This window comes from Trichomycterus rosablanca, chromosome 9 (assembly GCF_030014385.1).
Source record: "Trichomycterus rosablanca isolate fTriRos1 chromosome 9, fTriRos1.hap1, whole genome shotgun sequence".
NCBI classification, from domain to species: Eukaryota; Metazoa; Chordata; class Actinopteri; order Siluriformes; family Trichomycteridae; genus Trichomycterus; species Trichomycterus rosablanca.
The window spans coordinates 35,594,902-35,609,974 of NC_085996.1; the positions used below are offsets into that span (position 1 = coordinate 35,594,902).

General features: G+C 41.0%; 2 protein-coding genes across 3 annotated transcripts in view; one reads left to right on the plus strand and one right to left on the minus strand.

Moving 5' to 3' along the window:
• The window catches only part of fmn1 (formin 1), a 29,057-nt gene extending 26,559 nt beyond the window's left edge, over nt 1-2,498 (minus strand). Inside the window, exon 1 of the mRNA XM_063002530.1 lies at nt 762-2,498. Within this exon, the coding sequence (XP_062858600.1) occupies nt 762-2,498 (1,737 nt within the window). The remainder of the gene's footprint in view (nt 1-761) is intronic.
• Nucleotides 2,499-13,260: 10,762 nt separating this feature from the next.
• The window catches only part of ryr3 (ryanodine receptor 3), a 157,393-nt gene continuing 155,580 nt past the window's right edge, over nt 13,261-15,073 (plus strand). For both annotated transcript variants that reach the window (XM_063002326.1, XM_063002327.1), the window contains exon 1: nt 13,261-13,344. In XM_063002326.1, the coding sequence (XP_062858396.1) occupies nt 13,297-13,344 (48 nt within the window). In that variant the 5' untranslated portion in view covers nt 13,261-13,296. The remainder of the gene's footprint in view (nt 13,345-15,073) is intronic.

Sequence of the window (15,073 nt, forward strand, 5' to 3'; positions counted from 1 at the left end):
ACCCTGTTACATTTATGACCCACAGACTGTGAGTAAACAGTATTTAGCTGAAGAAGTAATTTTCTTATTGCAGAGAAAAGTGTTAAAATGAATTTCTGTGGTAAATGCATGTATGCTACATGTTAAAAACTTGTCTAATTTAATTACACAAATAAATTACTATTCATCTGCATACAGTGGCTAAATGTCTTTTTTTGTCAAACACGTATAGAGTAAGTAGTTTAAAGCAGTCGTTTATCTAAACTGCAAAGGTGCATCTTTAAATTTGGGATGAGTTTAGTATCAGTCTAGTAAATGTCAATATTAAATGTGTGCAGTTTGCAAATTATTGTGGAATAATATTTTTGTTTTCTGTTTTTTCTACTGGGCGGTACAGTGGCTCGGTGGGTAGCACTGTCGCCTCACAGCAAGAAGGTCCTGGGTTCGATCCCCAGGCGGGGCTGTCCGGGTCCTTTCTGTGCAGAGTTTGCATGTTCTCCCCGTGTCTGTGTGGGTTTTTTCCGGGAGCTCCAGTTTCCTCCAAAAACATGCAGTCAGGTAAATTGGAGACACTGAATTGCCCTATAGGTGAATGGGTGTGTGTGTATGTGTGTCTGCCCTGCGATGGACTGGCGTCCCCGTCCAGGGTGTTACTGAGTGCCTTGCGCCCTGAAAAGCTGGGATAGGCTCCAGCACCCCTCCGCGACCCTAACTGGATAAGCGGTTAAGAAAGTGAGTGAGTGAATTTTTTCTACAAACAGTATTAAAATAGTTGTGCATACTTTATCAGAGATGGTCTTGTCTGGAGTCTTGTTAGCGTTTCTATCGAAGAGCGCTCTGATTGCCTCTGGTTTGAATGCCCTTTTCACAGCGTCCAGATCAACGTGATCTAAGGTGTCCCTCCTAACTGGTTTAGGGGTAAAGAAAGCCCTGAAAGTATCAAGTGCTGTTTCTGCACTTGTGGATTTGCTGTTTTCCTCTGTGTCGTCATCTGCCAGGTTTTCCACTGATGGAGTCTGGACTATAGGAGAGACTGGGGGATTTGCAGTAAATATCTTTTCTTTCTTTATTCCTACTTTGCTGGTATCAAAGCTCAGGAGCTGAGAGAGCTGCTCCAGGATGCTCCCTTTATTCTCAGGTTTGGGACGCTGATCAGAGAACGGTCCTCGTTTAACAGAGCTTTGTTTAATCATGTCAGAAGTTTCAGGTTGTTCTGGGCTTGCTGCTTCTTTTGGATTGTTACCTGCTTCTTTCTTTAGCTCTTTGAGTCCACTCAAGATGATGGGTAAGTCACGAGGTCGCTCCAGCTTTGGGCTTGAAGAGAAGGGAGTTTCATAATTAGTAGACCCTATTGATGGGTCAGCATCATCTCCAGGAGTAGGTACATTATCAGGGCTGGAGGGTATATCTAACATTTCTGTGTCTTCTTGTAATGTTTCATTTTTTACTTCTTCATTTAGAATTCCAATAGAGGTTTCTTCTTTATTGGTATAATTGTCTTCCTCTGGTTGTCCTGGGGTATCACTGTCCTCTTGAATCATTGTCCTTTTATCTCTTTCATCATTCTCTGGTTCCATCTTTGTTCTTTCTGTTATATTTGGGTTTACATCTTGCTCCTCGTGCATTTCATTTAGACTGTATGAAGATGTTGCTTCTGAGTTAAGTAACGTCCGATTAAATTCGTCTTCAGTTCCTTTCATCCCACATAGTTTAATACTGGACTCAATATTGTCCAGTTTGGGAGACTGTTGGAATAAATTAATTGGAATGTTTATTTCCATAGAGCAAGATGAAATGTTGTGAAGTTCCTCATTTCTGTCGATACCAAAATCCTCCAGGGTTTTACTTTGTGTATGTTTAAGCTCCATCGTTGACCCTTGACATTTGCTCTCATCTTGCACAACAGGTAATACGTCATCACTGAAAGCTGCTGTTGACACCTTTACTTCTGAGCTGTCTTTTAGCTCGAACATGTTTTTGTTGCTGGTGTTATCTCTCATATCGTGATCTTGTTCTTGTAATCCCTCTGTAGTCTCTTTCTGGTCATCTTTGCTGATGTCCGAGAGATCCCCACTTATTTGGCGTAGACTATCATCATCAGACTCCTGGATAAACGTTTCAGACAACATTTTCGCTTGACCATTTGCCACCTCGTGATCAGCCCGACAAGCCGACGAGTCTTTACAGGTAACCCTAAAATCCCTACTAACTTGCCGGTTCAAGTCCAACAAGTCTTGTCCAGTATGGCATGGTGCGTCCTCGATTCCCAAGTTGTCACTGGTGTTAAAAAGGTCTCCAGACTGAACAGTTTTTGTTGCAAGAACCTCCTCCTCCATGTAAGCCTTGGTAATACATGTGTCCTTTGTTGAGCTGCTACTTGCTACATTGATTTCTTTGAGATCTTTTTCAACAGCTGATTCATCATCACTTTCAGTATATTTAGGGACATTTATTGTTTCAAAAGTGGAGTCTTTCTCAGGGTCCGTTTCTTCTGTTTGAATTGAAAGACCATCACCCATTTTTCAGCATCTGTACATTAAATGGAATTATACAATTTAGCAAGCGAAATTACAATATTACAACATAACAATTATTAACTTGACCTCTGAGTGCTCGTACTAATAAATGTTCTGTATTTATTTGTCTTACATATAGTTTTTTTGTTTTTTGTTTTTTGTTATCCAGAAGTAATAGGCCCTGAAAACAATGCAACATCTTGAAAAAACAGTTCTATTTTTCTTAAAACAAGTTTAATGGTAGTTGATACATAAAAACACTGAAGTATGTGTTACCTTTGTTTATCTTCCATCAAGGTTCCAGGTCCCTTCAAGCTTTTCTTGGCTTCAGATTTAGATGGTTTAGATCCTAGAAGTATCCGTAGAATTGACAGATCCGCTTACCTTTATTCAGTATGCTTAATCATGTGCCACCACACAAAATATGCTCTTATTGGCACAGGCACTCTTTCGTGAAGCAGGTACTCCACCTTCTTTCTGCTTCCAGGTGCCACAATGTTTGACTACACCTTTTATTTTTTTTTAGCCACAGATGGACAAATATACTCACGTGAACACACACCTGCCCTGCCCAGTCAGTAAAGCTACTGTGCTGCTGTGAAATCTACTTAAAGGTCCCTGTACTGCAAGAGGTCTTCTGATATGAGGAGTTTTATGAGTATAACTGCTGGCCTTCTTTCCGCTTAGCTAAACACATACACTGTATAGCCAAAAATATGTGGACACCACTTTTAATTATTTGGTACAGGTATTTAGCCTTATCCATTGTAAGCAGGTGTAGACCATCAGTTATATATAATCATATACAGTGTATCACAAAAGTGAGTACACCCCTCACATTTCTGCAAATATTTCATTATATCTTTTCATGGGACAACACTATAGAAATAAAACTTGGATATAACTTAGAGTAGTCAGTGTACAACTTGTATAGCAGTGTAGATTTACTGTCTTCTGAAAATAACTCAACACACAGCTATTAATGTCTAAATGGCTGGCAACATTAGTGAGTACACCCCACAGTGAACATGTCAAAATTGTGCCCAAAGTGTCAATATTTTGTGTGACCACCATTATTATCCAGCACTGCCTTAACCCTCCTGGGCATGGAATTCACCAGAGCTGCACAGGTTGCTACTGGAATCCTCTTCCACTCCTCCATGATGACATCACGGAGCTGGTGGATGTTAGACACCTTGAACTCCTCCACCTTCCACTTGAGGATGCGCCACAGGTGCTCAATTGGGTTTAGTCCATCACCTTTACCTTCAGCTTCCTCAGCAAGGCAGTTGTCATCTTGGAGGTTGTGTTTGGGGTCGTTATCCTGTTGGAAAACTGCCATGAGGCCCAGTTTTCGAAGGGAGGGGATCATGCTCTGTTTCAGAATGTCACAGTACATGTTGGAATTCATGTTTCCCTCAATGAACTGCAGCTCCCCAGTGCCTGCAACACTCATGCAGCCCAAGACCATGATGCTACCACCACCATGCTTGACTGTAGGCAAGATACAGTTGTCTTGGTACTTCTCACCAGGGCGCCGCCACACATGCTGGACACCATCTGAGCCAAACAAGTTTATCTTGGTCTCGTCAGACCACAGGGCATTCCAGTAATCCATGTTCTTGGACTGCTTGTTTTCAGCAAACTGTTTGCTGGCTTTCTTGTGCGTCAGCTTCCTTCTGGGATGACGACCATGCAGACCGAGTTGATGCAGTGTGCGGCATATGGTCTGAGCACTGACAGGCTGACCTCCCACGTCTTCAACCTCTGCAGCAATGCTGGCAGCACTCATGTGTCTATTTTTTAAAGCCAACCTCTGGATATGACGCCGAACACGTGGACTCAACTTCTTTGGTCGACCCTGGCGAAGCCTGTTCCGAGTGGAACCTGTCCTGGAAAACCGCTGTATGACCTTGGCCACCATGCTGTAGCTCAGTTTCAGGGTGTTAGCAATCTTCTTATAGCCCAGGCCATCTTTGTGGAGAGCAACAATTCTATTTCTCACATCCTCAGAGAGTTCTTTGCCATGAGGTGCCATGTTGAATATCCAGTGGCCAGTTTTAATATTATAATTGTACCCAAAACATCAAATTTAACAGCTCTGCTCCCAATTTACACCTGGGACCTTGACACATGACACCAGGGAGGGACAACGACACATTTGGGCACAATTTGGACATGTTCACTGTGGGGTGTACTCACTTATGTTGCCAGCTATTTAGACATTAATGGCTGTGTGTTGAGATATTTTCAGAAGACAGTAAATCTACACTGCTATACAAGCTGTACACTGACTACTCTAAGTTATATCCAAGTTTCATGTCTATAGTGTTGTCCCATGAAAAGATATAATGAAATATTTGCAGAAATGTGAGGGGTGTACTCACTTTTGTGATACACTGTATGTGTTTAAAACACTGTGGCAACCGCAGGAAAGCCATTTTTACTTCAGCATGATTATGCCCCTGTGCCCTAAGTGAGACCCATTAAGACTTACATCTTTGGGATAAAATCTTTGCTTCTAACATCAGTGCCTGACTTTACAAATGCTCTTTCAACGAATTTTCACAACGTGAATAAAAAATGTGTAAAGCATTTCCAGAGAAGTAGAGGCTGTTATAGCCTCAATATTGGGACAGACACCAAATAAAACTTCAGGGTTTTGGAAAGGAATATGTTGCTGGTCTGATGTGTAGCCACATTATTTATAGCCAAACCTAGTAATAATATAAAAAATAAAACTCTAGAGTGCAGATTACTGTCACCGGTCATGTACCAGGAGTGCAGCGAGTAGTGTGTGTGCCACACAGCTACAGGGGGTCCTGAGTTTGATCCTCTTTTTCTTTTTGATCTTTGTGTCTGCATGGGGTTCCTCGAGTGCTCTGTTTGTCCTCTCAAACATGCTAGTGGATTGATTGGCCAGTTTAAATGGCAAGTAAGAAAGAAAAGAAAAAGAAAAAAGAAATGGAATGTGTAAATAGATTTTTGCTTATTGATTACATAAAATATTACTGTTTTTAAAAAAAATAATTACTGTTATTTTGGTTGATAACTATAATAACAGTTAACAAAAATTTATTTACTCATTAGGATTTAGGTGTAGGGAGGAGTGAGTTAAACTGACTATAAACAAACTTTAACTTTGCTCTACATACCATCTGTGTGAAATGTTGACTTATATAAAAGGCGGCTATGTTTTCCTAAATATCTAAATTACTTGTTCTTTAAAATGTCATTTGCCACCCTGCAAATGATTAGTGAATAAAACACTAACAGCTGTTAAAAAGGACAGGCAACATTGCAACATCTGTGCAATGTGCAACTTTTGTATTTCTCTGCACAAACACTGCCAAACCCAAAGTACCAACATTAAAGGTATGCTTGATTATTAGGGAGTAGTATACTGCTGAAGATAGTAGCACTATATTTGTAGAATAATCAAACATTACAATATAAAACCCCAACATTTATTTTATATGTATAGTTTGTTTAATCTATTTCTAGTTCTAGGCCACAAAGAAGGATCCCAGTTAAGTCTGGTTTCTCTCAAGATTTTTCTTTGTAATTTTAGTTTTCCTTGCTACTGTGGCCTCGGCTTACTCAACATGGGTATTTTGTTTTTTGGTTCTGTATTCCGTAAGGTTGGTGTAAGACAATGTCTGTTGTAAAAGTCACTATACATTATACAAATAAATTTGACTTGACTTGTTACTGCATTGTGGCCAGTGATTCCCAGTGAAACTCATCAACTCAGTAATTAGAAGGTGTGTCCAGATACTTTTGGCCATTATCTGTACCTTTACTGCCTTTACCAGGTATGATACGAATGTAAACAAACTCTAAGACATTTTGATGACCGCTAGCTAAGAAAACAAATGTAAAACAATAATTCAATGTGGAAACAGGATCGCATGTCCACCACCGCATAAAGCCACTGATGCCTGAAATACTTTGCTCTGAAAGACCACTTTGCATGAGGCACTGTTTTATAGTTATAAGTGAATGTGTAGACATTTGAGCTTGTGATCAGTTCATCTCGAAAACCCTTCAACTTCTGTACTGTTTTTATTCCCCGGTAGAGGGCCTTATTGCTCCTACAATGATGATCCATCAGTTCAGTACTAGTCTACATTTGGATGTTCAGTGATTCAAGTCTGGAAGATGAAGCAGTTATTTAAGACACATGCACTGCATCTACTGCATATGACGGTCATTTAAATATAACTTACCAAACAGCAGAGAGTCTGTTTACTCAACAGACAACTTATATTAACTATATACAAAATATATACTTTATATATACAAAAATGTATAACTGAGTATAACTGTCGGCCCCTTTCTGCTTAGCTACACTGTATACACTGTCTAGCCAAAGGTATGTGGACACTCCTTTGAATTATTTGATACAGGTGTTTTAGCCTCATCCATTGCAAGCAGATCTTTACCATCATTTATATATAACCATATACAGTGTATCACAAAAGTGAGTACACCCCTCACATTTCTGCAGATATTTAAGTATATCTTTTAATGGGACAACACTGACAAAATGACACTTTGACACAATGAAAAGTAGTCTGTGTGCAGCTTATATAACAGTGTAACTTTATTCTTCCCTGAAAATAACTCAATATACAGCCATTAATGTCTAAACCACCGGCAACAAAAGTGAGTACACCCCTAAGAGACTACACCCCTAAATGTCCAAATTGAGCACTGCTTGTCATTTTCCCTCCAAAATGTCATGTGACTCGTTAGTGTTACTAGGTCTCAGGTGTGCATAGGGAGCAGGTGTGTTCAATTTAGTAGTACAGCTCTCACACTCTCTCATACTGGTCACTGAAAGTTCCAACATGGCACCTCATGGCAAAGAACTCTCTGAGGATCTTAAAAGACGAATTGTTGCGCTACATGAAGATGGCCAAGGCTACAAGAAGATTGCCAACACCCTGAAACTGAGCTGCAGCACAGTGGCCAAGATCATCCAGCGTTTTAAAAGAGCAGGGTCCACTCAGAACAGACCTCGCGTCGGTCGTCCAAAGAAGCTGAGTGCACGTGCTCAGCGTCACATCCAACTGCTGTCTTTGAAAGATAGGCGCAGGAGTGCTGTCAGCATTGCTGCAGAGATTGAAAAGGTGGGGGGTCAGCCGGTCAGTGCTCAGACCATACGCCGCACACTACATCAAATTGGTCTGCATGGCCGTCACCCCAGAAGGAAGCCTCTTCTGAAGTCTCTACACGAGAAAGCCCGCAAACAGTTTGCTGAAGACATGTCAACAAAGGACATGGATTACTGGAACCATGTCCTATGGTCTGATGAGACCAAGATTAATTTGTTTGGTTCAGATGGTCTCAAGCATGTGTGGCGGCAATCAGGTGAGGAGTACAAAGATAAGTGTGTCATGCCTACAGTCAAGCATGGTGGTGGGAATGCCATGGTCTGGGGCTGCATGAGTGCAGCAGGTGTTGGGGAGTTACATTTCATTGAGGGACACATGAACTCCAATATGTACTGTGAAATACTGAAGCAGAGCATGATCCCCTCCCTCTGGAAACTGGGTCGCAGGGCAGTGTTCCAGCATGATAATGACCCCAAACACACCTCTAAGACGACCACTGCTTTATTGAAGAGGCTGAGGGTAAAGGTGATGGACTGGCCAAGCATGTCTCCAGACCTAAACCCAATAGAAGATCTTTGGGGCATCCTCAAGCGGAAGGTGGAGGAGCGCAAAGTCTCGAATATCCGCCAGCTCCGTGATGTCGTCATGGAGGAGTGGAAAAGCATTCCAGTGGCAACCTGTGAAGCTCTGGTAAACTCCATGCCCAGGAGAGTTAAGGCAGTTCTGGGAAATAATGGTGGCCACACAAAATATTGACACTTCAGGAACTTTCACTAAGGGGTGTACTCACTTTTGTTGCCGGTGGTTTAGACATTAATGGCTGTATATTGAGTTATTTTGAGGGAAGAATAAATGTACACTGTTATATAAGCTGCACACAGACTACTTTTCATTGTGTCAAAGTGTCATTTTGTCAGTGTTGTCCCATGAAAAGATATACTTAAATATCTGCAGAAATGTGAGGGGTGTACTCACTTTTGTGATACACTGTATGTGTTTAAAACAGTGTGGCAACAGCAGGAACGCCCTTTCTGCTCCAGGTGATTATGCCCCTGTACACTAAGTGAGTCTCATTAGGACTTAGTTGGACAAGTTTGGTGTAAAGGAACTCCAGTGGCCTGCACAGATCCCTGACTCTAACCCCAATAAACACCTTTGGGATCAATTTGAATGTTAGTTTTATGCAAAAACTTTGCTTCTAACATCAGTGCATGACCTCACAAATAACATAAATAAAAAAAATCTTAACATATTTTGTCAATGCAACATAAATTAAAAGCACTCAAAATTAAACTTTTAAACTGAAAGATGTGGGAATGTTTTATTAGACAGCACTGTCTTTTGTCACCAATGCAAGAGCTAACCAGTTAAAAAAGTTCCAATAGTTTTATCAGTGTGTGCAAATGGAAAGAAACAGAGGAGCATAGCTTGGGGGTTCTTGGTCATAGAAACTTGTGGTGATCAGGGATGTTGGGTTGCTGTCGTTCTGCCTCTCTTGTCCAATCACTCCGGTTTGGGTAGGAGAGGTGGGCGCTGATGTCCTGTGAAAGCCTTCATGACCTTGTTACCTGCTTGCTCTCCCTTTTAGTTATGCTGTAATATTTAGGGCTGCTGGAGTCTAAAACTCTCTGTAAAACTGTTTTACTCAACTAGCATTGTACATTATTAACTACATTCTTTGTTGTTTTACTCCAAAGGCATTCTGATGGAAAACTGTTTACCCGCCGAGGTTAAGGATTAAAGTCGAGACTGCCGTGACAACTATGCTGCTCCTGCCGGATGTGACGGATCTGGAGTAATTGCACCAAGAATGACAAGAACTCACTACAGACTTTATTGAAGACTAGAGCGAATAACAACTCTATTATTATTTATTTATCTATTTATTACCAGTTATAACTTTTAGATCATTTAATTCTGTTTGTATGCTTTGTGTAAATCGTGTATTTATTTAAAGTATCCTCCAGACCACCCAAGAAGGATGGGCCCTGCTGAGTCTGGTTCCTCTCAAGGTTTCTTCCTGTAATTTTCAGGGAGTTTTTCTTTGCCACAGTCGCCCTCGGCTTGCTCAACATGGGTTTTTGTATCTGTTGGTCCTGGATTTTGTAAAGTTGCTTTGAGACAATGTCTATTGTAAAAAGCGCTATATAAATAAAGTTGACTTGACTTGAGGAGCATCCATGTTTGGTGTTAATGCTGTAATTCTCACACAGACTCTTCTCAGCCTCATGTATAGCGTAGGAGCTCCATTTACAAATACCAGTTGCTAATTAATACGGGCGGCACGGTGGCTTAATGGGTAGCACTGTCACCTCACAGCAAGAAGGTCCTGGGTTCAATCCTCAGGTGGGGCGGTCCAGGAGTTTGCATGTTCTCCCCGTGTCTGTGTGGGTTTCCTCTGGGAGCTCCGGTTTCCTCCCACAGTCCAAAGACGTGCAACTGAGGTGAATTGGCGATAGAAAATTGTCCATAACTGTGTTCGATATTAAGCTTTTGAACTGATGAATGTTGTGTAACCAGTAATTACCGTTCCTGTCATGAATGTAACCAAAGTGTGTAAAACATGACGTTAAAATCTCAATAAACAAACAAACTAATCAATGCTGGAAACAATAACTGCCTACAATAAATTGTTCCCTGTTTTAACTGAAACATTTTCTCATTAGGGTGGCAATGACTTTGATGATCTCCACGGTCAACTCATTCATAATTTATTTACAGAGCCTGAGATGTATTTAGTTTGTAATTACCAGAAAAGTATCCATTTATCCATTTAATATTTCCCATTTCTATTCATGATTGTATCTAATCCCAAAAATGTTTAAAATAGGTTTGCGGGAAATATTGTTTGGATTAATTAGCTCATATAAAGATTAATGAAGAGCAAGAAATCTAAGAGCATTTTTTTTTCTAAATCATCCAGACTAGATGGGCATCTTTTATAGACTCTCCTGTACAGATTACCCTATACAGTGTATCACAAAAGTGAGTACACCCCTCACATTTCTGCAAATATTTCATTATATCTTTTCATGGGACAACACTATAGACATGAAACTTGGATATAACTTAGAGTAGTCAGTGTACAGCTTGTATAGCAGTGTAGATTTACTGTCTTCTGAAAATAACTCAACACACCGCCATTAATGTCTAAATAGCTGGCAACATAAGTGAGTACACCCCACAGTGAACATGTCCAAATTGTGCCCAAATGTGTCGTTGTCCCTCCCTGGTGTCATGTGTCAAGGTCCCAGGTGTAAATGGGGAGCAGGGCTGTTAAATTTGGTGTTTTGGGTACAATTCTCTCATACTGACCACTGGATATTCAACATGGCACCTCATGGCAAAGAACTCTCTGAGGATGTGAGAAATAGAATTGTTGCTCTCCACAAAGATGGCCTGGGCTATAAGAAGATTGCTAACACCCTGAAACTGAGCTACAGCATGGTGGCCAAGGTCATACAGCGGTTTTCCAGGACAGGTTCCACTCGGAACAGGCTTCGCCAGGGTCGACCAAAGAAGTTGAGTCCACGTGTTCGGCGTCATATCCAGAGGTCGGCTTTAAAAAATAGACACGAGTGCTGCCAGCATTGCTGCAGAGGTTGAAGACGTGGGAGGTCAGCCTGTCAGTGCTCAGACCATACGCCGCACACTGCATCAACTCGGTCTGCATGGTCGTCATCCCAGAAGGAAGCTGACGCACAAGAAAGCCCGCAAACAGTAAACTTGTTTGGCTCAGATGGTGTCCAGCATGTGTGGCGGCGCCCTGGTGAGAAGTACCAAGACAACTGTATCTTGCCTACAGTCAAGCATGGTGGTGGTAGCATCATGGTCTTGGGCTGCATGAGTGTTGCTGGCACTGGGGAGCTGCAGTTCATTGAGGGAAACATGAATTCCAACATGTACTGTGACATTCTGAAACAGAGCATGATCCCCTCCCTTCGAAAACTGGGCCTCATGGCAGTTTTCCAACAGGATAACGACCCCAAACACAACCTCCAAGATGACAACTGCCTTGCTGAGGAAGCTGAAGGTAAAGGTGATGGACTAAACCCAATTGAGCACCTGCGGCGCATCCTCAAGTGGAAGGTGGAGGAGTTCAAGGTGTCTAACATCCACCAGCTCCGTGATGTCATCATGGAGGAGTGGAAGAGGATTCCAGTAGCAACCTGTGCAGCTCTGGTGAATTCCATGCCCAGGAGGGTTAAGGCAGTGCTGGATAATAATGGTGGTCACACAAAATATTGACACTTTGGGCACAATTTGGACATGTTCACTGTGGGGTGTACTCACTTATGTTGCCAGCCATTTAGACATTAACGGCTGTGTGTTGAGTTATTTTCAGAAGACAGTAAATCTACACTGCTATACAAGTTGTACACTGACTACTCTAAGTTATATCCAAGTTTCATGTCTATAGTGTTGTCCCATGAAAAGATATAATAAAATATTTGCAGAAATGTGAGGGGTGTACTCACTTTTGTGATACACTGTATATTTTGATTAAGAGTATGTCAGTGGATTGGCATGGTCATGACAAAAACTAAATTTTGGATCACTGTCCTGAAGGAAGATCATCTGCTTTTTGCATAATGGTTTTTATAGAAAATCTGCAGGTACTACTTAGTATTTTAACAAGATTTTTAGTGCATTGAAATGAACAGCGGTCTCCAAAACATTACAGATGCTTCAGTGTTGTTAAGCCACCTTGAGTGCTTGTTGCCAAAAAGCTGAATCCACCTCCATGTGACTGTTATAAAGTCTGTGTAAGGGCAAAAGGCACCTTTGTTTTCCTCCAGGTAGGTTAATTGCATCTCTGGTTGTTTTACACTTCTTAATATTTGCCATATGGGCACTTGGCTGATGCAGTGATCTAATAGGCCAGCCCACCACTGTTGAGATCTCAGTGGAGCTAGATTCCGCTGACCTGGCATCTTCACAGACGATTGGCATTGTTGGCCAAATCACTTCCGTCTGGTGTTTGCCTTTGAAATTACACCCATTGGGACCCTGAACAGGATAAAGCGGTAAAAAAAATGAGATGAAGTAAAATGATTGCCATAACAGTAAATGTGGGTTTTAATGTACGTATATGGGTATGTAGATATTTGAATAACTTTTGTGTGATTATTGAGGGTCAACACACAAAATCTGTGTCATTGGTTATGGGGAACATCACCCAATAACCAATTAAGGGGCCAACAGTGGCAACTTGGTGGTGGTGGAACCAGCAACCTTCTGATTACTAGCCCAATACTTTACCAACTGAGCTAACACTGGCTTTGCGGTAATTATAACGAAACAACAAACACATCTGCAATTAATTACAGTTAACAGTTTTCCAATATACCATTAGGACATACTGTAAAATCTACTTCTTTTAGAAAACTAAGTAAAACGCTGGAGATAATAAAAACTTGCATTAATTTTAAATATTTTTTTAAAGAATGGATGTCCAGCCAGACTTCAACACCACATGCGATCTTAATACACGGTTTGTAAAAGGCGACAGAGTAGACCAGGTGCGGCAGTGTGCCCTCAGTGGTCAGTGTGAATGCCAGTCTGGGCTGGCACTGCCCGCTCTGCCCTATATGGCTGTGTATGGATGTGTGCGCTCATACCGCGCAGTCAGCGGCGACTCTCCGAGTGTGCAGCACCGCCAGAGCTCTGCTGCTGCAGCCATGGCTGAGGGGGGTGACGGAGAAGATGAGATTCAGTTTTTAAGAACTGTAAGTACTTGGATCGTTTTGTTTATGAGGGTCGTGTGTTAGGACTAAAGTCGTGTTGCTCGTTCGTGTGGGAGTCTTAACAATCAGAAAGCTGCAGGATCTTGTGTGATCCACCGCTGCTGGATTCGCTTCAGTGCTGTTGTGCGTTTGTGTGCATTCTTATTAAACATGCTGGATAAGTGCTGGTGGTGGTTTTTGGGGTGATTTGCAAGGTGACAAAAAAAGCACCTGTAGTTTATCACGTGGAGGAGGATCTCACAGTCTTCACCAGCAGAAGAGACTTACAGACTAGCAGGTGTTAGATCCAGTTGTTGGTAAAAAGTTGACCAAATTATTTTGCATTTAGGAAAGACATGTTGGTTCTGAAATGTAGTGTATTGTGTATTGTACCATTTTAAATGCTCATCTAATGTTGGAGCAACTCAAACCCAGCTTACATTTTTCCATTGAGGTGTCTAATCAGTTTCAAACGTTGGTCTTACAGCAGCAAACATGTGGTTGGTTTTATAGGTTTAATATACTCTTAAAAACTAAGGGCACTGGAAACCTTGCTAATAAAAAAAAATTGCTTGACATTTGGGATTGAACAAATCTGTTAACACCATAAATAACTTGAGTACAACGTTTTTGGTGGAAAGGAAATATTTGGTATATTTCACTGTGCCTCCAATGATGGAAAATGATTAGCACCTCAAGGAGCAATTTTTGAAATAATAAAAAAAAAATTAATATCCACAGTGATGAATTAATCTTATAAATAAATCTATAGCTATGCATGAAGGATCATTTTCTGCCTGTTTACTTGTATAAGCGAATAGTCATGTCTATATTTGACCAGAAGTGCCAGAGGACACCCAGAAATAATCCAGACTATTTGCATGTACAATAATCTAGTCATTATCACGTCATTTAAGAGTGGAGCTGTTTATTCAAGTGATAATCTGCTAAAAATTTAAAATCAGTAAGGCAATTAAAAGAATAAAAAATCAGCTTTATGTGGTTAGTTTTTGACTGCACGTATACACAATATCAGATCCCTTTCATGACCTCAGCTGTGCATGTGTGTAAACACACACACACACACACACACACACACACACACACACACAATACTACAGTGCATTCCAGATCAGAGATCTTAAAACTCCCTGTGTGAGAAAAGTTGATATTAAATATTTCCTAAAATGCATTTTGGTCGACGACCATTATATTTTGTTAAATATTAGGAACATTTTGAATTTGATGCCTGGCTTTTAAAATTTCATGATAAAATCAGTTAAATAGAACATTTCATCAGTTCTCTTTTCCAGCTACCGTACATAATATTGTGAAAGGATTCAGAAAATCATGAGTAATCTCAGCCTGTGTTGGGCAAGACCAAAAACCACTGCTGAATATGTGTGACCTTCAAACCCTTAGTTGGTACTGCATGAAAAACCATCATGCTACAGTGATAAATATAGACGAGTGTGTTTGGGAGTACTTCAGAAAATTGTTGCCTAACACAGCTCCCCTCTGCATCAAGAAATACAACTGAAAACGCTATTACGTTAAAACTCTATTTGTCTGGGTTCGAGCTCAGTCCAGTATGGACTGAAAGACTGGAGTTATGTAATGTGGTCAGATGAGTCCACGTTTCAGCTTAATTTGGGGGAAAAAAAACTGAAGCTGAATTCTCCATCCAAAAGACAAAAAGTAGCATCAAGACTGTTATCAGTGAAAGGTGCAA